Source organism: Melozone crissalis, unplaced genomic scaffold (assembly GCF_028551555.1).
Source record: "Melozone crissalis strain CALT ecotype California unplaced genomic scaffold, PUWL_Pcris_2 ptg000164l_1, whole genome shotgun sequence".
NCBI lineage: Eukaryota > Metazoa > Chordata > Aves > Passeriformes > Passerellidae > Melozone > Melozone crissalis.
In genome coordinates this window covers 192,668-215,081 of record NW_026535934.1, presented here as the reverse complement: position 1 = coordinate 215,081, position 22,414 = coordinate 192,668, and the positions used below count along the sequence as shown (strand labels likewise).

At 40.1% G+C, this 22,414-nt stretch overlaps 1 protein-coding gene across 1 annotated transcript in view; it reads left to right on the top strand.

Moving 5' to 3' along the window:
* The first annotated feature begins 1,096 nt into the window (after positions 1 to 1,096).
* LOC128948881 (inositol polyphosphate 4-phosphatase type II-like) overlaps positions 1,097 to 22,414 on the top strand; it is a 128,684-nt gene continuing 107,366 nt past the window's right edge. Inside the window, exons 1-2 of the mRNA XM_054293642.1 lie at positions 1,097 to 1,103; positions 4,738 to 4,751. Of these exons, the coding sequence (XP_054149617.1) occupies positions 1,097 to 1,103; positions 4,738 to 4,751 (21 nt within the window). The remainder of the gene's footprint in view (positions 1,104 to 4,737; positions 4,752 to 22,414) is intronic.

Genomic DNA, 22,414 nt, shown 5'->3' with positions numbered 1-22,414 from the left:
AGCTTCTATTCTTTGGCATCAGCTTAAAAGTAGTCCTTTTGTTTTGTGAAACTTTTAATTTGGGCTGTTTTGAAGGGAAGTGATGTACTGTGGCTCAAACTGGCAACTTCTGTGTTCTTTACTGGGATAACTTTATTGAATATCCTCTCTGACTGAAAGGAGAGTGGTGAACAACACTAGTCCAGTGTCACAGTAGAGATAAATAACACTGTTATCGAAGTAGATGCAGGTTTCATTTAATTTCATTTATCCTCTGCACCAGTGTTTCCCGAAGAGTTCTGATGCTTTGTGCTGATCCTCCCTACTGGAGATATGCAGATGAGTTATTTTTCTGTCAGCTCTGTCCAATGAAAGTCAAGATCGTGCTGCTAGGCCACCTTTTTACAGGAAAAATAATCTAATGACTGGATTGCAGTACTGTCATGGAAATAAATTGCCTCCTATGTTCAGATAGCAGCAAGGTGGTGACCACTTAGTGCAAATCTTCTTCCTATTGTTAATGGTTTCTCAGTAGCATAAAAGCCTGTGCTCTTGGCAGCTAAAAGATTTAGTCACATCTAGATAATGTATTTGAGACAAGACACAACTAGATCAAATGATTATTTGTGAGGGTTTTGCCTCGATTCATCATGCGGTAGTACATTTTCCAAGAGTTCGGCTGCAGAGCTCCTACCAGAGACACTGATAAGGTTTTTTGGGGGTCTGATTTTGTTTTTCCTAGGTGTCTCTGTGTGTCTTTGTTTTTCTCACTTTTGTTGCATTCTAGTGAGTTGTGAGCCAGCTAGCCTTCCTGTGTGGTAGGTGTGAAAAATTGGACTGTCTCGCTGTTCCAGCCTCTGGTGAACATGAGCTCTCTTGCCATTCCTCTGAAACTGTGCTACATTCTAAAAAGATGATTATGGAGTGCAGTATTTAAGGGTTGTATGGTGGCATGAGGTCAGGTTCTGTGGGGGGAACTGGCTGTATTTGGAAATCTCAGTGATCTGCTACTACTCGTGATCAGCTTTAGAGAGGACAAAGTCAAATAGCGTCAGAAGGTGTCTGCTGAGCCTTTTGACAACTGCTTTGCACGACATCGACTATAATTTTTAAGATGATGTCAAGTAGTGCTAGTATTCAGTCATTTTAATAAGGCAGTGAGTCTTAGCAGCAAAGACTTGCTGGCAACTCGCTGTTTGAGCCTGGTGCTGTTACATCAGCTCTTTTGTGAAGGCTTCATCATGCACAAACTTTTATGCTTATCCCACTTTTTCCACCAAATTAAAATAGGGGTCAATTTGAAACTATATACCAGGAGATTTCATTGGCAATTTGGGCTAAAGCAAAAACTTTAATCTCTGAAGGTTAGATTTAATTGTCTCCCTGCCTCTCTTAACTGTAATAAAAGAGTAGTGAAAAAGCTTCAGCTAGTTTTCCTTTTATTTACTCCAGCAGCAGGTTCGAGCCCAAAGGAAAAAAAAAAAAGGTGTAAAACAAGCTGACTTGGCCTTTTGTATGTATCAGAGCTTTTGTAGCATTGGTTTCTCATCAGACCAAGCTTGCTTGCTGTGAGGATAATCTGACTCACCTTTTGGAAAGGTAAAGGTCAGCTGCACTTGAGGAAGCCCCTGGTAGGCAATGCAGGCTCATAAAAATACTCTCAGCTCTTTCTTGACAGTTACCTTCTCTGGACCATGGTCTTGTCTTTGCTTGCCTCAGGCTTCTGGGAGCCCAGGATAGTTTATTGCCCTGCAGAAAGCACTGGGTAGATCCCACAGCAGTGTTCACTGCTGTATATTCCTGTATATATATATATATATATATATATATATATATATAAAATACATATATATTTCAATGCATGGCTCATTAATCTGTGTCCCTTCTGTGGAGTAGCTGATGATGCGTTTATTTATTTCTTCCTTCCTTCTTTTTCTTCAGTGCTTTGACCCTTTCATTTTGAAGGCATAAGGTGTGGAAGTGTAAAGAATGATCTCATGGTAAGGGACTCTGAGTCCAGGATAAAAGTGAATTATTAGAACAGAATTTCTCTCTGAGGTAGAATGGGTTTTAAGAATGATGCCACATAGGCAGAATGCATTTCTCATTTGTATACCCTGACAAAAGAATTGATTGTTGCTGCCTGCTTTTAGGTATGTAGATTTATACCTGACAACTAGCTCTAAGTTCACAAGTAGTAACAAACGATAGAAACCAGCTTAACCACTGGTAGCAATTAGCTGTTTTAGAATGTGTTTGAAAAGGTTGTGTAACTGGGGAAATTGTCAGACAAGAGAAGATCCAATCAGGCTGCTAAAAGAGATTTTGTGGGCAAATGAAATGAGTACTTCGGTAAAATTCCTTACTATTGCAGCGTATGCGCGTGCACACTGGTGGGCTGGGGCTGATGAGCCTCTGGCAGGGAGCTTTGCAGAAGCTGCAAATGTTTTCAGTGGAAAGGAGACCTCAGCTCAGTTCTGCGGCATGTGACTTCCTATTTCGGTAGGTTACTTCCAAGGGACTTCCTCTGTTAAATGGACTCGTCTCTGGAGATTTAATCTGGAGCTGGAGCGTGGTCTGCTTTGTCCTGTGCCTCTGACAGCACTTTCCTGGAGTTTGCTTTGGAGTATTTCATTTTTATTTTGCACTGTCTCCAGCGTGCAAGGGTCTAGTGGCTGCTACTCGTGATCGGAAGCTGAGCACGTTTGTCCAGGTCTCAGTGGTGCATCCAGCAGAGCACATTGCCGCGCGGTATTCGAGCACTGAAATCGTGGAGGTGAGAGTCTTCCTTACTCAATTAACATGCTGATTGTTCCATTGCTCATTTCTTCCTTAGAAAGTGAGTTAGGAATAAAACAAGTTGGTGCATAGTGCCAGGTAAGACAAGCACACCCTGGCAGTTAGTAAAGCATACTGAAGTGTGCTGTAGTTCTTGGCATTTAAGCAGGATCAAGAGAAATTCACTTGGCTTCTCATGAAAGCTCTGTTGTTCCAAGTGGAGGCATGGAGAATATTCCAATTCTCCAGACACAGGTTTAGAATGAAACAGGGAATAGTTGCTCTCATGAAGGGACAAGGCAATGCAAAATAAAACTTAATTAAGAGTATAGTGAGTTTGGAAAGTATTTTTAAATGCAGAAAAGCATAGGTGTATTACATGGTCTGTTATCCTATTTGGTTTTTGTTCTATTTTTTCCATTAAAGAGCTGATGCTTTTGCAATTTGAAAAATATTACTCTAGATCTATAATTTGGGAAAGAAATGTGTGTATGTAATGTCTGTGACTTTACATGTAAGAATTAGTAATTGGTACCATACGTGACAACAAAAGTCGTCTGAGGCTGCTTTGCTAATCCTGACTTTGCCCTGTAAGCATTGGTGTCAGAAACAGCGAAAATGGTTCAGAGAAAATGAAGGGTGAGCAATGTAGATGTAACTTGCTTAACTTACAGGGGAGATTCATTAAGAGCAGGAAAGTCTCATTGTAAACACACACATGATTTCACCAGAGGCTTGTTTTAACTCTTAAATACAATGAGAATATTTCATGAGGTCTTTGTGTGATTACTTTCAACCAACTACTAATTAAATTATTATGATTTCAGCCCTCAACCATCCTGAAACTGTCTAATTCAAATATCTTGTATCTGATCAGGATGTCTCATTGCAGACTGTCTGGAATGATGTTGTGCAAAAGATGGATAGATAACCATGTATTCTTTGAAATAGAAGTTGATGCATTTCCTAATACAATGTCCTAGACCTCAATAAATTCCTGAATTTGTTTTATCAAGGTTCTTGGCTTTGTAGTCAAGCTTTGGTGGAGGGCAAGGCAGGGTCACAGAAAGTTAATCCGTAAGATAAATTACCTTTGTCGTGCACAAGCCTTTTTTTTTTTTTTTTTAATTACTTAATGGAAAATTTAATGATACCCACCTGGTAATCTTTGGCAATTAGGTGTAATTAAACATGAAGAAATTATAAATAATGTTTTGCATTATTCATTTAATTGTACATCTTTAGCTATGATATAGTTAGTTCTGTGTACAGCTTTTAAGTGTAATCATAATGTTTCAAAGCACAGGAATTTTATTTTATAGCAGTACAGCCTAAAGAGGAATATTTCAATCCCCTCTCCACAAAATCAGTATCCTTAATGTAATACTGAGAGTCTCTGTAGCATTTCTATACACTCAGTATTGTGGCTTAATGAAGATTGCTCTTTTTTGTATGTGTGTGCATGTTAAATCCTTAGTTCATCTAAATTAAGATGAAATTTTGGTACTTTCAAAAAGTGTTGAGGGAGTAAGAAAGGTTTTTTGGTTATTATAGGTTGTATTCCAGAACCTGGTACTAGCTGAGCTGTTTAAAAATGTGATAGCAGGCTCTGCCTCTGAAGCACTTCATATCCTTCCCAGTTAAAAAAACTTTCCAGGAAGTTCTTGTAGTTTTGTTTGGGTTTTGCTTGTTTGCTTTTAGCTTTCCTGATAAAGTTTTAAGGCTGTTTGTTTTTTCTCTTTGATTGGGTAATAAAACTGAGCTGTTTCCATCTCTCTGCTGTAGACAGCTGGCACCCTCTGGGTTTCTGTACCTCCACAGTGACACCCTTCACATTGCTCAGCTGTCCTTACTGAGTGTTTGCCCATGTTGCACAGGGTACAAAAGATCCTCTGTTTCTGACTGGTGTGACCTTCCCACCGGAATACCCCATCTATGAGGAAACTAAAATAAAACTCACGGTCTACGATGTCAAAGATAAATCCCAAGACACGGTAAGCGCTTTGCTTCAGTCCGTGCACAGATCTGACTGAGGAATGAGTTTCTTGCTGTGTTGTTCTTCGGCTCTCATTAGCAAATTGGGGAGATGGTTTGATGTCAAATTGGTTTTGTTGTTCTCTTGTGCCTAAAATCTACTTCATCTGTTGTTGATATGTTAGAGACTAGAGAAAGAGAACCATGCACTTAAGGTGGGCTTTTTGCTATTGGCTTTTTAACTGGTTACATGAGTCAGCACAGGTATTCCTGGCAAAGAAAAGACTGCTCTCTTGTGCTTTTTGAGAGCAGAGAACACATGGAATAGACTCTGATAGCACTGCTGTGAATAACTTTTCAGAAATATATTTCTGATAATATTTTACTTCTCTGCATAAACCAGAATGACAGTAGAGCCTGTAACTTGGGAGAGAGCTACTCCTATTTAATCTCTTGGGTGGTGATACCTGCAGCTTTCTGTTGCTGCTTTTGTTCTTGATTTGTAGCAGTCCAAACTCTACAGCTAAAGGTGAATCATTTGGGGTTCCAGTGTTGTAGACTCTTGAGTACAGAGTCAGCTTTTTATTCTTGGGAGTTACTCACTTGGGCTGATACATGGAGGTCAGAGGAACAATCTGAGTGGTTAAACTGCCAAATAAAGAGCTTGAGTACTATTTGATGTGTTCCAGATAATCCAAGACAGCCTTAGACAAGGGCTAAGCCTTTGTCTTAGCCTAGGACAGAGCTAGATGTCATAACAGGACCTGTGGGAGATGTGTATTTTTCTTCTGCAGCAGGCTGGAGTCCAGCTGATTAGTTTGCTCTCAGCCATCAAGAATGGCCACGTTGACACCTGTGTTGAATTGACTGAATTGCTCTGTAGTTGGCACCCAGCATGATGAAAGCAAGTGCAAGCTTCTGTCCTGGCTGTATATATGTTCATTATCTAGAAGAAGGTAATCGAGGACATGATTTGAAGCTTGGGACTGTCTTTGAGCTGCTTACAAAAGTAAAGTTCTATGTTTTGAGAACTTGTAATTTTTTCAGGTAGAAAATTATTGGTCTATTTGTTTAAATTTTCAACCTTTGTGAGCCAGCAGGTTGCTTCTGTCCCCTCACTGTGCTCTTTCATGGGAATATGTGGAGTGTCTTAAGCATCAAATCTGAATTTCTTCTCTGTTTAAGAAGGGAAGGGACATGTATATGCATTTTATAATGTATATATTTTAAATTTGGTGTTGGATTAGACTACAGGGACTTAAAATGGGATCTGCTGTTTCTTCAATAGAGTTGTCACCTGTGGACAGGTAACAGGCATTGAGTTAATGGAGTTGGACTTTGTCCTTCCCTTCCAGTTTCATTTTGACTGACAGATGCTGGAAAATAATATCCTATCAGTAAGTGATAAAAGTGAACTGGGTTGGTAGTACTTTTTCCCTGTGTTACTGCTTTTCTAGCTCCAGGCTCCTCTACTGCCACTTATGAAAGAGAAGATCTACCCTAGAGAACTAATAGAACTTGATAAGCTTTTTGCAAACATGTAAGGACTTTCTGTAACTGTTCCTTACAATTGTAGTTCAGGACTAGAGTCTCTCCCAGGGAATCCCACTGATGTAGCTTGTAAATCACGAGATAATACCTTTCTCTTTTGTCGTAGCATTTGTATTGTTCCTATGTGAAACATTCTAGATCTGTGCTGTAGGACCTTTTTGTGGGGGCAAGTATTGATCTCATCTCTGATTTACATACATTTAGCATTTTTTACTACTCAACCATTTTAAGCTGGATGTAGGCAATAAAAAATTAAATAAGATGCAAGATTTAAATCAAGATGAGCTGCAGCATATGTGAATGACCCCAGGCTACCCTAGTTGCAACTTCGTCTGTGGCAATATTTCCACTTCTGTTTACATCCCAGAATCTCAGTCATGCTATCACTTGACTTTCTTACCTGTAATTAATTAGAAACCATCATGCTTTCTATTAGTTTGGGTGATTTTTTTTCAAGTCTGGATGTTTATGTAGGCTCATAAGAGTCAGGTTAAAACGAGCTATAATTTGATATCATTACCAGCATAGCTGCAACAGCACGGATCTCCATGCTTGGAGATCAAACCAAACAAACTGGATATGTCCCTTTGGCAGTGAAACTGCTCCCAGGGCTGTGGTGTCACAGCTCTGATTCTCCAGTCTGCAGCAGAGCTGGCTTTCCTGTTCTTCAAAAAGTGCTGCCACGTATTACAGCTGCCAAATGTAGTCCCACCATTCCTCCAAACGGACAGGTAATCCAGTTTTGGGTGGGGGGGAATCCAGGCCTGCTAGGCATGCCCTGCTCTTCCAGGCTGTGCTCCAGAGCAGATGTGAGCTCAAATCATTGGGCATTTGTAGCAGAAATAAACCTTGGATTGGACTGTGAGCTGTTCTGCAGAAATCGTGTTACAGCAATAATTCCCACAGCATCAGGGCTGTGCTACTGCTTGCCTCAGTTAATGAGCTCAAAGTAGTTAATATCTCTTGTCACAAATAAATACTTTAACTTTTCTTATTTATTTTGATGCAACTATAGGAAGTGAATTCTGTGCATGAATTAAACTCAGCAGGATTTTACTACCACAAATAGAAGACTGTAGAGAAGGCGGGAAAAGGGCAGTGAGTACATCACGGGTAAAGCATTTTCTTGTTGTCAAAGGTTTGACATTGGCACAAGGCCAAATGCCCCCATGAAAATACACCTTCTCTGGTGTCTGCTGTGAGATTTTGACCAGGAATAAACAAAGCAGGCTCTCACTTGAAAAAGAAGAAAAATTTATTAACTAAACTACAAAAACAATTACCAAACTACACACAAAAGAAAGGGGAAAAAAAAAAACACAAGGAAAATGAAAACCTCACAAAAACACTCTCCTCCTCCTCCTCCCCCCCCCAAATTCCCAATACAATACAATCCAAAATCAATTCTGGGTCCAGCACCACCCTTTAGAATACTCGACTTCAGTTCCTCAAGAGGAGAGGGAGTCCTTCCATGTGTCATGGTGGCCTTTTCCGTCCTTGTTCCGGTGCTCTCACCACCGGACCAGAATCAGGGCTGCTTCCAGGGTTGTCCTTTTAAGGAGGCTGTGTCCAGTTCCAGAAAAGCTCAATCTCTCACCTCTGGGACATCTGTCCCCCCCATATTTTATATACCCCCTGGGGCCGAGGGGTGCCCACACTGAATCTTCTTTGGCTCTGGGACATTTCTCCCCCTGGACTCAGTCTCTGTATTACACGGAAACATAGCTCTGTCCATGGCTACACAAAAGAGTCCAGCATAAAATGCCACTCCCTCTTCTCCATCTTTCCAACATCTCTCACTCTCTCTCTCTCTCTGGTCCAGACCTTCATCACTCGCTCATTTCCTTCGTCCTCCTCCACTCTTATCTCTCGTCTAGGAAGGGGTAATGTTCTGTGAAGTTTTCATTGTCCAAAAAAAAAGGGTGAAAAACTCCTCCAAGCGGCTGGACTCCTGGCTGCACCCCCCCCATCTCCTCAGCCGGGCTGCCTGCTGCCAGCACATGTTTACTGCTTTCAAGGTAACGGCACACAAACACAGGCTGCCCTCTCTCTCTCTCTGTCTGTCTCCAAGGGGGGGGGAACAGGCTGCCCATTGCTTCCTGGCATTTCTTTACTTCTTCCTTCCACCCTTGGGGGGGGCCAGGCCTACCTCTCCCGGGCCGGGCCGCATGGCTTTTCCCCTCCCCCCGCCCAGCCAGCAACTGGGCCGGGGGAAGAGACCCAACTCCTTCGCCGCCGGAAATCCAAAGAGAAGCTGCCGGGGGAGAGCCCTGCTTTTACCCTGTGTTCTCAGAGGTGGATCCCAGTGCCCAGTGGTTAGGCCAGATGGCAATATTCAAATCTGAGCACTCATTGGCCCCATCCACACAACATCCCAGAAATCCTGTTTCCGGGTCAAACCATGACACTTGGGTTTTGTTAAACCTGGCTCTGACTGTACAAGAGAATTTGCTCTCATTTTCAAATCTGCTGGAATTTTACTATAATAGAAAACTAACTAAATACTTCTTGAGTTGTGCACACAAGTGATAACATTAAAGTGAAAGAAGATGCTCCTCATTGAGAAACAACCAGAATTTATTTTTGGCCTGCTCTTTAAAAAAAAAAAAAATCTTGAAAATTACCTTTCAATGCTAGTATTCCTGTACCAGGAAGCTTTTAGTTGCTTCACTCTTGACTGTCACTTCACTTCCATTATGTAAGAAGTATGGTTTAATTATATTGAAATACTGTGCAGCTGGGATCACATTCACTCTGCTTGACACCCGGAATGTTCAGACTGCACTTCTCACTTTTTATGCTTCTCTGTCTGATGTTGATCATAATTATATCTTGGCTGTGTCAGATTTTCTGTTATTGCGGCTTTTTAGGTTGATGAAAGGGGGGTTTTTGTTTGTTTTGACTAGTCTTTCTAAGTGATTTGTTACTGTAAGTTTTCACGTAAATAGAAACTTTTAAGAAAGACTATGGTATTCCCAGTTCACTTAGATATACTCAGAACAACGTAGCTGAAACGCTTATGAAATATCCTTTAAATATTTCCAGCGAAGCCACGCATACAGATCGGTGGGTAATGCCATATTGTGAGAAATGCATAGTGACATCTGTTTCTACATCACAAAGATTTTTCTTCTCATATTGCCGTGGGCAAATTTATGTTTTGCTGGCTTGAGCTACACTGTCTTTAGGATTTTATAAAGTTGGGTTTTTTGTAATGCTGGGGCTGTACCTGTTCTATGTCATTGTCAAATAAGATCAGAATTATAGGCTTATAAATCGTTGAAAAATTACCTCTGTCCCACTTTTGCACAGGCATGCTGTTCTTACCTTTCTTATAGGCATGTAGGTTAGCCCAGTTTGGTCTGGCAAGATTTAGAGCTGAAGCTGGGCTCATTCTCTGGGACAATACTGCATAGCACGAGTCAGGTACCACTGCTGCATGGCAGAGCCACAGAGAATACAAAGCTGATGGTTTTGTGTTCCACTGAGAGAAGTCTACTCAGTGTGGACTCCTCCTCCTCCTCTGCTCCTCATCTGGGAGGCAGTGGGTGTTGTTCTTTGTTTGGAATATGTCTATCCTGCAGCAAGAATTAACCTCATACCCAGTGAGTTGGCCACTTCTTTTTCATCCACACATGGACAAGTGCTGGGAACAGAGGCAGGAGCAACTTTCTGAACCTGCTGGGAACTTTCTATATCTGATCTTTGCGTCATCCCTTCAAAGATAATCTCCTTTGGATGGATATTACTATTGGAATTCATGTGCGGTACTGAAAGTTACACACAGCCACTCCAGTGTTATCTCCTGAGGGCAAGGAGAAACTGGATGTATAAAATACTGTTAAAATATTGCATTTGACAGTCCGGTCTCCCTTTTTTTACTCCCCAAATTTCATCTTAATCACTCAGAATAAAAGTCGACTCATTTGATAATCTTAGAAGTAGTGGGGCTAGAAGTTCTGTTTTTGATATGGGAATATATCTTGTAAAGTGGCAATTTAAGATTACTCAGGCTTTAAATAACTTGTCTTCTAACTTTTGGGGTTTAAATTTTCTATTAAACCTGTTCACTGGGAATGATATTTTGCAAAAGGCTTTGCTTTGTGTGTTTCTTGATTTTGCAAGCGCCCCTGTTAAAATTGAATCCTGCTGGGGTGAGCTGGAAAATGAGGCCTGTCCATCACGACAGAGGCGTTTTGAGTTAAGCCAAATCTGAAGTGACAGCGTTCTGTGTTCCCTTGTGGGCACTGATCCCTGTTACACCACCACCACCATGCAGTTTGGTCCTTGTGCCTTTGCCATCTCTGCTGAGGGGACACTGGAGCACCAGGAGTGCTGCAGGGCAGTGTGTAAAATGCATTGGCAGAGATCAATGTGAAATCTCTACCTCGCCTTCCCGTTCTCTGCCTGCACCACAGTGCACACAGTCCCTCATTCCTGCGAATGCTAAAAATACCGAAACAGTTTATCTTCAAAAGCTGAAGCAAAGTGGTATACTTTGTTTAAAGACAAAAACACCTAAGTCTTCCCTTTATCAGTTGTGTTCCCTGCTGTCTCTGCAGGATTTGCAGAGAAATATTGCCTTAAACTAGAAACTCCTATTATCTCATTCTCCGTAATAGAGCAGTACTGTAGTCTGCTACAGTCCTACCCACAGAAGTACTTGCATTAAAGCTTTAGATGTTCATCTTTCTCTGCAAAATCATCTATTTTTTTCATAAATATATATTTGATGATAGATTTAGTTTTCCTTTTGCATCAGGCTGGATGTTCTTACTAAACATCATTATTAGGAGGAGGAGAGGAACGTCTTTTGATTCTTCGAGGCACCTGCATGTTGAATCCCTCTAAAGTATTGTCAGTTGTTTCCGTATTTTTTAAAAGTCTTGGATGCAAAAAGGGAAAGTCAAACTACTGACTTTTCTTTGGGTTTATATTGATATAAATTCTTTCTTTGAAGTGGCTGAGCTACAAATAGGTTTCATATATCTTAGTATATCTGTAAGAGAATTGAGGAGAAGTGTCAAGACTGGTCAAGTTACAGTTATAGGCTTAAAGTCCATTTGTAGCCTTACTGCTCTTTGCACCTCACCTTTGAAAATTTAGTGGGAGGATTTGGTTTTGCAAAAATCTTTCTCCCTTTGAAACTATCTACTACTTTTTCTCCTACCCTTTTATTACTTTTTTTTCTTTTCTTATTGAGGAAAACTCCTCCCTCTTCCTGTATCTTCAGGGAAAATTGTAACCTACTGTTTGTTAATTTTCTATTTTCTTTTCCTTTTCCACCTGCTCTGCCAATCAAATGTTATTTGCTGCCTCACATCAGGCAAAGGTTTGTTCTAAGAGCTGACATTTGGGCAAAGGTTTGTACAAGTACCTAGCAATGAGACTAATGGTATTCTCTGAGAGTTTAAAGGGTTGCCTTGAAAATTGCTTAGGAAGAAAAGAATGAATTAGTAAATGATTGCATTTTCCTGTAAATTTTACTGGACAAGGCACTGGAGGAGCTGCTCATCCCTCAGGAGGGATGGCTGGTGCTGGATACTGAAGCCCTCCTAGGGAGCCCAGGCACACCACAGGGGTGAAGGATTTCCTTGAGCTAAATGCAGCAACATGGAAATGTTAGAGTCACTTCAAGGATGAGATTTGTTTGTTCTCATTGGTCATTTTTTATTTGTTGTCAGTTTTTCATTTCTTGATCAGTTCTTCCAGCTCAGATGCACGGGTAGCCAGACAACAGCTGGCCTTGCTATTAAAGTCTGGAGCAAAGAAGGCATTTGAAGTACCTCAGCCTTTCCCTCGTCTTTTGTCTCTGTGTGTCTCTGCATCCATTAAAGATGAGGTTCTCCTTAGCCCTCCTTTTGTAGCTAACGTATTTATAGAAACATTTGTTACTGTCTTTGATGGCAGACGCCAAATGAAATGTCAGCTAGCCTTTGGTCTTTCTAATTTTCTCCCTGTATAAGCGAATGGAATCCTTGTAGTCCTCCTGCATTGCTTTCCCTTTCTTCCAAGGGCCACAAACTCTCTTTTTCTCCTTGAGTCCCAGCTCTAGACAATCCTAACAGAGCCCTTCCTAACATGTGGGGCTACCCCACCTCCTATCTCCTTCCTTGCTTACCCCTTCTGAAGGGTTTGTAGACATTGCACCCTTTGTAGAGATTGATGTCAAACAGAGCAAAGTATCCCATCAGGATTGAAAAGATGAAAAGAAAGGTGTATGGAGCAGTGGTAAGTCTGCCCTTGCTTCTGTGCTATGAGAGCAGGTACTCAGAGGTTGGAACCAGATTTTTCTTTGGAGGTTTTGGAGTGTGTGCTCTGTGAAATTGAAAGCAGCAAATTCAATCTGTTAGAACAGATTTTTCTTCCTCTGCCGTGTGCCTCATAAAAGTGTCTTTTACAGTTACAGCCATGCTTGTACCAGTAAATGTTTACATTTGAAAATTTGTACCTAAAAACTAAAGCTGAGGAAATAATTCTATTAAAAAATAACGTTAGAAACATATGCACTGGACGTAACGTGAGACTTTATCTTCTTGAGCAAATTTTTGCTGGAAGAGCACAGTAAATTGCTCTCAAAGCAAACTAGTTCAACGTTTTGTACTATGCTGTATTTTAAATATTTGATGAATAAACATGAAAGGCTTGTGTAATCATTTAGGATTTCCAATGCTGTTAGAAGTGCACGTATCATTGTATTTTACAGTAATCAAAGCCTCTTGATGTAATCATTATGCAGTATTTTACAGAGCTAAATTCCCATGTGGCTGAAATTCTCCATGCTTGTCTTTCTTCATGCCAAAAATGAGGATTTTGTTTTGATCTGTTCTTTGTTTTGTCCTGTTCGTCACAGATTGTGTGATCTCAAAGAGAGGGCAAGAATCCCTGCCTTCTAACATGCATCGTTTTTAAACAATGCAGCTTGCGTAGTGATGACCAGAAAGCCAGGAGAACAAACGAAAAAAATGCAGTCTTGTAGCATGGTCAGAATTTAGTGCATGTGGTCCTGTCAAAATCTCAGCAGCATAAATGTGAATGAGCACTATCAACAGCAACAATTGTGGGCCCAAGGTTTCAGTGTGCAAAGCAGTTACTGCATTCAGCAGAGCATCAGCTGCTTTGTAGTGTTCTGGCAATTTGTGGTGTCTGAGATGTCCTTTCACCTTGAATTTATTACTTTTAGGTGAGATCTTGGGTTATAACCAAGGATTCACTGACACAGGGAGACATTGGTTATGTTTCTATTTATTCTTTTTTTGGTGGTTTTTTTCACCATTCTTCAGTGATGAGAATTCAGTGCATTTTGTTCCCCCTCCCTTCTGTCCTCCCTTCCCACCTCACCCTCCACCACCCTCCTGAGTTCTTCTCATTGCAATCATGGTATTTTTAAAGCAAGAATAGTTGAATACTTTTAGAGTACCATGCAGCTGTTGATCTTTATTCTTGCAGGCTTATCATCCTTAAATCCCTTGCTGTATACACAGTCTCACTAACGTCAACGAAATTCAGAGGTCTCTCACTGGAGAGGAAGTAGAGGAATGTATTTCGTCTGCAAGTTGCTAAGCAGACATGTTGTCACACACATCAGGAATAGTAAGTAAGCAGAACATTTCTAGCATATGTATTCTTGTGAGATAAAATGAAGGTTTTGAGTGTGTCTATGTTATATGTTAGTCTGACTTGATATCTGCCTTGACAACCCTTTCTGGTGGAATCTGAAATCATTTTACTTCATGTATCTCACTGTTGCCTATGGTTGTCTACATTGCTCAGCTTTTTGTTCTAAGGCAAGACCGTGGGCATTTGTTACTGTATTTTTAGTGAAAGAAAGAAAATTTCTAGATCTCTCCGTGGAGTAGAAGTCTGGGTCTTTTAGCAAAAACAAATTGTGCAGGTGTAAGTGTCTTAGAAATTGGTCTCTACTATTTCCATCAAAATCTGGCAGCAGCAGTTGGAGCAGCATTGTATCACAGCGCTTCAGGGTTTTTTTCCCTACTTTACAGAAGTTTTACTGGGTGTATTAGAAGTGCATCCAGAGTTACAAGCTATTTCCTTTCATTGCAACAGCATCTACACTGTGAGTAGTTGTGTGTAGGTATGTTTTGTCTTAAAATGCAGATCCATGAGTTTGTGTTGGAAAAATAATTTCTCTGTTGAGAACCCTTCAGACAGGTTTGTTTGCTTCTGAACAGAAGGTCTGTGTCATGAGGGACAAATGTGATTTTTTGCCTGTAGAAGGCAGCGGTTAGTATGTTTTTGAGATCCTTGGAAGGCTTGGATTTTGGCACACAGCTGCCTCAGCGAAATCGAACACTGAGGTCTTTGATTGTTATAGCTGTAGATTCTCATTGCCTCTGTTCCTGCTGAATAACTTGGCAGCTTTTCAAAAAGAAGTAATTGCTAGACTCTTGCTAAAGAAATTATCTCTGAACGTGGAAGCTCTGGATGGTTACTGCCCAATTATTGCTACCCTGTTTTGAAATAACGTCATCCCTGTGAGACAAGGAAGGTTCTGAATAATTAGCTGGGTCCAAATGGCTTTCAGGCTTGGGTATGACAGAAGACTGTCTTTGCAGTATAAATTAAAGTATAGGCACATAGACCCAATTTCATTGAGAGGCTTCCCGAGAGACTTTTCTCTCTGACCCAAAATAGTCATGTCCAAAGTTTCATTGCCCATTAAGACGACCTTGGCATTATCAGCCTGCAGTCCTCTCGTGGTGAATAACTCTGTCTGGACTTAGAATTAGCCCTGTACAGAGTATTTGATAGTAGGGCAGGGATGTATTCCTTTTCTCTACTGCTTTCTGAAGTTCCTTAGGCAGCATCTCAGTGGCCCCTGGAAAAGGCTCCTCTCGGAGGGACCACAGGGCCTGAAGTGTTCATGTCTGTTCTCAGGCAGGCGAAACTCATAATGAGCAGGGTATTCAGTATGAAGACAAAAAGCCTGTTGACTCCAGTGGCATAAACTCCACAGGAATAGGACACTGGCATTCTTAACATCTGAACTATTGTTCCTCATAATCCATGAGCTATCTTTTGAAGGAGTTGAAGAGACGGTAACAAGAAGTGAAGGGGTGTTATGCAGTTTGAAAAAGCAAAGCATTATTTGCCCTGGGTTTGGTTTGTTTCCCCCCTTTTCCTGCCAGTTCATTTTTTTTTCCAGATTTGCAGTTTGGTTTCCCTGCTAGGTGTGCAGCCTGTTCTGTATGCTCAGCATGGACCACGCTGTTTATTTGATGTTTCTGAAACTCCTAGATGAAGCTGCTTTTAGAGTTACCTGATTTTTTTTCACTTTTATTTTAAGACAAATTGGATGTAACCATTGACTACAGGTGTCTATATGTGATGAATTTTGCAAGTATTTTTCTTAATATCTTAAAAACATGTTCAGAGAATATCAAATTGTCTAGTGTGCTTGCCTATACCAAAATAGTGATTCAAGTACTTTATTTCATTTTATTGTGGTTGCTCATTTATGTGATGTATTCATGTCTTGTTCAGGATTAGCCCTGCAACATATGAGAAAAAGCCTTCAATACTTTATTAAAATAATTTAATTTTTCAATGAAATATGTAAGTTGGCTTTTCCAAAGAAGGAAACGTTGTCATTACCATTAAACTAATGTAATAATATTGCATTATTATTAGCAGTTATTTTAAGCAGATCATCACTTTATCTTAAATTAGCCTCTCCTGTTACTGTGAGGCCATTCACTTCTAATAACACCTCACCTTCCTGAAGAACACAGTGGTTAATGGGGACGTTTGGTTTGGCTCATATTTCTAAAATGCTTTCATTTTCTTGTCCTCCATGAAATTTAAACTGTTCTAAAAGCTGATATTAGACAAAGTACCCTTTAAATGTTTGAAATAAAATTCCAAGAATGTTCACCTGGTGTGTTTGATTTCCCTTGAATTAGGTTTGGTTTGGTTTGATTGGGAGATACTTTTAGGGGGGAAAGGGACTGTTTCTGTCAAGATCCTTGGCCTGATAGTGCTTTAAACCTCGTAGGCCTAGCTGGCTGGATGAGTCAGAATTTCCATGTGGTGTAACTGCTGGAGCTTGAGCTGGCTCGGAGTTTGCGGGCAGGGTGCTGCTTGCAGCCTGGAATGTAGGTTAGTGTCTCAGCCACAGTGGCATTTGCAGGAGACAGGGCTAGGATTCTAAAAGGTGCATGTCCTTACATGAAGGTTTCTACATTCATTTCTGGAAGGCAGCTTAAGTTGTTTCCTTTAATCTCTTACTCCTCCTCCTGGTTTTCAGAGCAGTAAGGAGGTCACATATAGGTGGATTATTTTCTAAGCTAGGTGTAAAGACTGGAGTTTGTACCCAAGAGCAGAGTGTGCTGCTTAGTGCTCTTTTTCCTGTGTGCTGCTTCTAGAGTCAATATTAACAAAGTCCTATGAAAAATGAAAACAGTCTATGATAAAACAATGAATAGCATTGAAGGTCTGCTGCATGTTAATAGAGCAGTTCGTATTCATGCAGGAGGAATTTGTATACCTGTATTTAGAGACATGCAGTCTTAGAAAAGATGCTACTTTTTGAGGTATAGTTTCTTCAAGATGTTTAAAGGAAAAGGCTGGAATGTAGGCTACGGTATCAGGTATCTTTATTTACATTTTTTGTTTGTTTGTTTGTGTTTTCCTCTTTCTAAATCTAGATAGTCCTTGTTACTGCTGATCAAGTTCACTGTCTCTCCTTAACCTTTCAGTTTTTAGGGAAGGGAGCTGAAGTAGTGCTTGTGTTGCTACATTTGATTAGCTTCAGATCCAGAGCTGGAAATGTACGAGTTCTGTTAATAAATCCTTTTCTCTAGTGTCTCTCTGGAAGTTGAAGTGATGTGTGACTGCAGGATTTCCCTGGTGATATCACTTCAAACACAGAGTTGTTTGCAACATGTACTGAGTGCTCCCACGTCTTTCTTCTGAGGGTTCTGTTAAAAGTGTTACTGTTCACATAACTCTGAAAATTTCTTGCTAATGAAAATTTTCTTTGCAGTAAATGTACATGAAAATTTACCTACTTTCAGCTCCAGAACTTGTATTTGAATCCAGTCTTTTCAGATATAATGGGATTCTTAATCAGTCTGTCCTTATTTGGAACTGAAAGGAAATTTGTTGAAAAAAGCAAAGAGAAAAAGGGAAGAGTAGATTCCTCACTGATCTTCATGGAAATTGTTAAATTTGCCATGAACTTTTTATGTTGCTCATGGTGCTTGCTGCTGTAGTTCCCTTCTGTTAATTTCAGAAAGTTGAAGAGTCAGGTCAGTAGCAAATGAAACCAGTTCTGCTGACAAACTTACAGATTTCTGAAAAGTGCCCTAAAAAATAACAGTTTCTTTTCAATGGCTTTATGATTTGTGGCATCCTCTGTTTCACGGTCCTACCTTGTTTGTCTTTTAAAGCACAACACATCATACCCTTGAACAAAAGGGAGATTTCTGACATAAATTTCACTGAATATTTTTCATTCAGTTGGCTGCTGCAAAGGCAGTTGATTCTTATATAATTTTCATTCACCTGTAGAATTAGATTTATGTAATTTGTGATAGGCTCTGCTGCATGTCACTATTTGTTACTTTTTTACCTTTTAGCATGGATTTACCACAGCAGTGCAAAGAAAAAAGGCAGTTTATCCTGCATGACAAAGTTACTCCCCTAACACACAGAGTTTGCACGTAACCTACTAAGACTGTAGATGTTACTATTTATGTGCTGTATAGCCTTTGGGGAAATCATAGCTTATACACTGGGCTGGAAAAAGACTGAAAGGTCTGGAATGGGACTGGATTGTCTAAGGTGCTTTTTAAGAAGGAAACATGAGTTTTTAATGTTTTTTCATTTTTTTCCTTCATGTTAGAACTTCTGCTGTAGCTGAAGAGTATGTTAACTCTTATGGGTAGATTTTATAAAGGTATTCTGATGGGAGATACTTATACACCTGGAGATGTCAATGGGCTGCTCAATGGATTTGAATCAAATTAGACATCCAATTTCCCATTTTTTTTAGGTATTTGAGATACCTTTTTTTTTTTTTTTTTTAGCCCCATGTATCTCCTCAGGCACTTTTAAAACTGCTTGAAGAAATGTGTCAGCACCATTTTCAGACTCCGTGTGCATTTGAAAAATGTGACCCTGACTTCTCCAGAGTGGTGCCCAACAGAGCATCTCTGTTAGAATGCAGAGTTCAGCCTACCTACACAAAGCAGTATGCTCCATTTACTTCAGAGAGGAAGACCAAGCACCTTTCCAAGAATTCATTAATCAGGGGTCTGGATGAAACACATTCCTGGGAGTCAAAAAACAAACACATTTTGCTTCCCTCTCCATCCTTTTTTAGTGAAAAAACTTAGCAATAAAACTCTTAAACTGAAATATGAACGTGTGTTCATTACTCCTGTTCTTACAGTCACAGGAAGGTCCATGAAGGCTGTGATGCCTTTTGCTTCTAAATCTTTGTTATAAAGGACCACTGGAAAGGAAAGTAAGTGTTTAGAACAGCAACAAGAATGCATTTAGGAAATTTCAGCTCTGTCAGCAAGTCCTTTCTGAAATTCCTATTCTCTTGCAGGGTTTTTTGTCAAAGAAGATTTTGATACAGGGACCTCTTATTCTGACAGTGTGAATATATGTAATGCTTATTATTTTTAAAATTAATTTTAAAAGTAATTGGTTTGAGGTGCTTGAGTGTGATGGTTTGGTTTGGAAGAGGTTCTTCGGCTGGGTTAGTTTTGTGGGGGGTTTTGTTATTTGGGTTTTTTTATTGTTCATTTTAAGTAATTAGCGAGAATAGGGTAAGGAGGAATGAGGAAGGTTGTGTTGGGGGCTACAGTACCGATCCTGTGCTTATGTGGATGTATGTAATTAGCACAACAATACTGTCACTATTTTAAGCAAGGCAATGCTCTTACTCTTTTACACACCTCAGGACAAAACAGGAATTTTGGGTGCTTTGAGCCTCTGCCACTGAATCCAGGCCAGGTGGTTAAAACTGTGCCAGATTCATAGCTGAGTGTGTCTGCTGTGGCCCAGAATAGCAGTCATGGTCCCCAGGGCAGTGCAAGCATAGCAGCAGTCATGGAGTGCCCAAAAGAATTCAAGAGGAGTACAGCCCAAAGGGAATTTGCAATTTTTCAATTACATTTGAAGATATGGTCATTTGGAAGATAGGATTCAGTTAGGTTGAAAACTAATCTTTTCTGAAAGAAAAATAATTATGCTGAGTCACAAGGGGATCCCTTGTTTAAATTATTTTGGTATTATTCAGTCTTTAAACAGTGACTTGTATCTATTTTTATCTATTTGCATTTGGATGCAAGGAAGTTCACTTTTTCTAGTAAGGTTCTGCCACTTTTCTTGTCACTAGTTCTAAATAGAGGGATGCTGAGAAACTTAGACCTGCTTGGAGTCTTTAATACACTGCTATCTGTCTGGTTTGGGTGTCCCCACGTGCTGTGGCATAGTGTTTGGGATGTTCCAAAAGCTTCAGTTCTTTGCTTTTGGTTAAAGACTACCCCAGCTTTTAGACTCTACTGATATTAGCCATCTGCATTCTAACTAAGTAGAAAAGTTGAGTTTCTTCCTTGGGATGCCAGGGGGCTACCAGCGGCTTTAGAATTTATTTTCCATCCTGGTGCAACAACTTGTTTGCGCATAATTTTTTCACCTCTTCCCCAAACCAGCGTGCATTCCACTGCCAAAGGCAGTTCCTGACTCCAGTGAGGAGTTCTGAAGCAGTATTATTCATGCCCCTTGTGAAAGTATCACTCGTGGAGAGGAATGGTTTTAGTTTTCTGCAGGTAAATTCCTCATAAGTAATTCATTTTATCTCTGGGGGTCTTGGGCTGTGGGAGAAGGCAAAGTTACTCATTTCAGCCCAAACTCTTTTGTGTGGTGAATTCTGACCAGAATGGAGGAAGAGTGCCATAATTTAAAACAGTTTCTGAACAGCTAAACCAAGTAAAAAACCTATAGTGTGTTTCTTTTTTCCTTCTTTTTCTTTCACAAAGGTATATAAATACACAGCAATCAAGGTAATAGAAACAGATTTTTTTCTTTTAATGCTTTTGTAGCTAGAGTTCATCTGTCTACCTGAAATGAATAGGGATCCAAAGCTTTTCCATAGATTCTTGGTTTATTAACCCTTTTTTGCAGCTGCAGATACACTGGAGTGAGTTCCATGGAATATTACTGTGTGTGATGGTCAGGAATGTGATTTGAGCTGGCATTTCGTTTAGTTACCCGACTGAGCTGCCTTTAACTTAAATGTTACTGTGTGTAACCTTTGCTGAAATATTTTGTGTTGTCCTGCTTGGCTGCCAGTCAGCCTCTGGGGGCTTCACCCTGACTATTCACTGCAGCTTGTTTTCACTTATTTTGAGTATGGTGGTGTTGCTTGTTTTAATATGCAAACAAGTGGAGAGGTTTTTTGTTTGTTTCTTTAAAATTTGAAATGTGGGTGTCAGGTTTTTCTGATCTACTGATCTACTGTTGTACAGAAATTACTGAAGTTTGCAGGAGCATGAGACCGTTTATGAATAATTTTCTTTCATATATGGAGAGAGCAAATCTTATTCTCAGAAAATAAAGAGCAGGAAAGTCAGGAGTAGATAACCGAACAGTTGTTTAGTGCAGTCTAATGTGTGTGTGTCTCCTCATGGAAAGTGGTGTATATTAAAATATTTGTACAAGAAAAAATTTCTGTGAAATCCTATTATAAATGCTAGTAGATCACACCCAGGAATATATTTGCCAATGTTACGGTAAGGATTAAAAGAAAGTTAAAAGACATGTAAGTGAAAGTTAAAAGACATGTATGCGAACTTTGATAATTTTGAATTTGAAACTTTGCAGATGGAGTTTGTTAAGGCCTTAATATAAAAAGGCTGTGAATGTGGGAGTTTAGAAAAGCAGAGATGACTTTCCTTTGTGATGCAAACTTGGTGGCCAGTGAGCTGGTTGCTCCGAGTCAAGCACAGAGCCTAGTTTGATTTGTGGTTACTAACAAAAGAATAAGATATACAGAGAAAAGAGTAAAACCCTTTTCTGGGTTCAGCGTGACCATGCCGACTCCTGGTGTCTGGAACCAGTGAATGTGCTGCACTGGCCCCGTGCCACGGGGCAGCCTTTATCTGTGCCCTGCAGGCACGAGGAATTATACTGCCACATGATTCATGGGTTGCCAACAGAGCAGGATTTATACAGAATGCATTGGAGCTGTTTATTATCAGCACAGGATGTGGGAAATTTAGGGGAGAAAAAAAGGGAGAGGAAGAAATACTGCTGTTAATACAATTGAGCTGCATAACTGGAAGTGGCTTTTGTCGTTGCTTTGCTATATGGAGGCAGTGCTGGAAGCAAACTGAGCATCTGCTCAGGAAGTTTGGTGTTCTTAAACGATGTTCACCAGGCACTGGTGCTTATCTTTACAGAGAAATATGCAAGACAAAATGGAAGCCAGCCTACAGATGTTCTTTCCTGGAAAGTGTAGTTTGCTGGGATGACACTGTGCTTATGTCTTTGGTGAAATGGAACAAGAACAGTAGCTCTGCCCTTGAGAGATCTTTAGCATCCACAACACAGTAGATGAACAAAAAGGTTAAACCTTGAATAATTCTTTGTCATTTGAAGATCACTTTTTAGCAGGGAAAAAAAAATATCTTCCAGACTTCACTTGGATTTGTGGGGTTATGGTAGCTATAGTACTGGCAGGAGCTCTCTTGTGTGTAGGCAGGTGAAGTGCATGATTGTAAAATGATCATCAATACATGGCAAACCAGAAGAACCAACAGGAATTTTTTGGCCGTGAGACTAATAATACTTCTCATGATGCTGACATTTCCAGTTGCTGCTTCTTAATGTTGTCTTTGGAAGAACCAAGTTTCTGTGATTATATGTTATGGATAACTGGTATGGTATTTTTAAGTAGAAACTGAAGTTAGGAGTAAAATGGGTTCTGTCATTTGGAAGAACTTGGAAGAGACATGTGCCAAAAAGTAGTCCTTCAGCAGCTGTGTGCCTTTTCCCAAGGCTTCTACCAGCTGTGTTCACAAATAAAACTTAAAAAGAGGGAATGGTAATTTTTTTAAATGAAGGCATTTATTTGCATGAGTTTCCTTTTTATGTC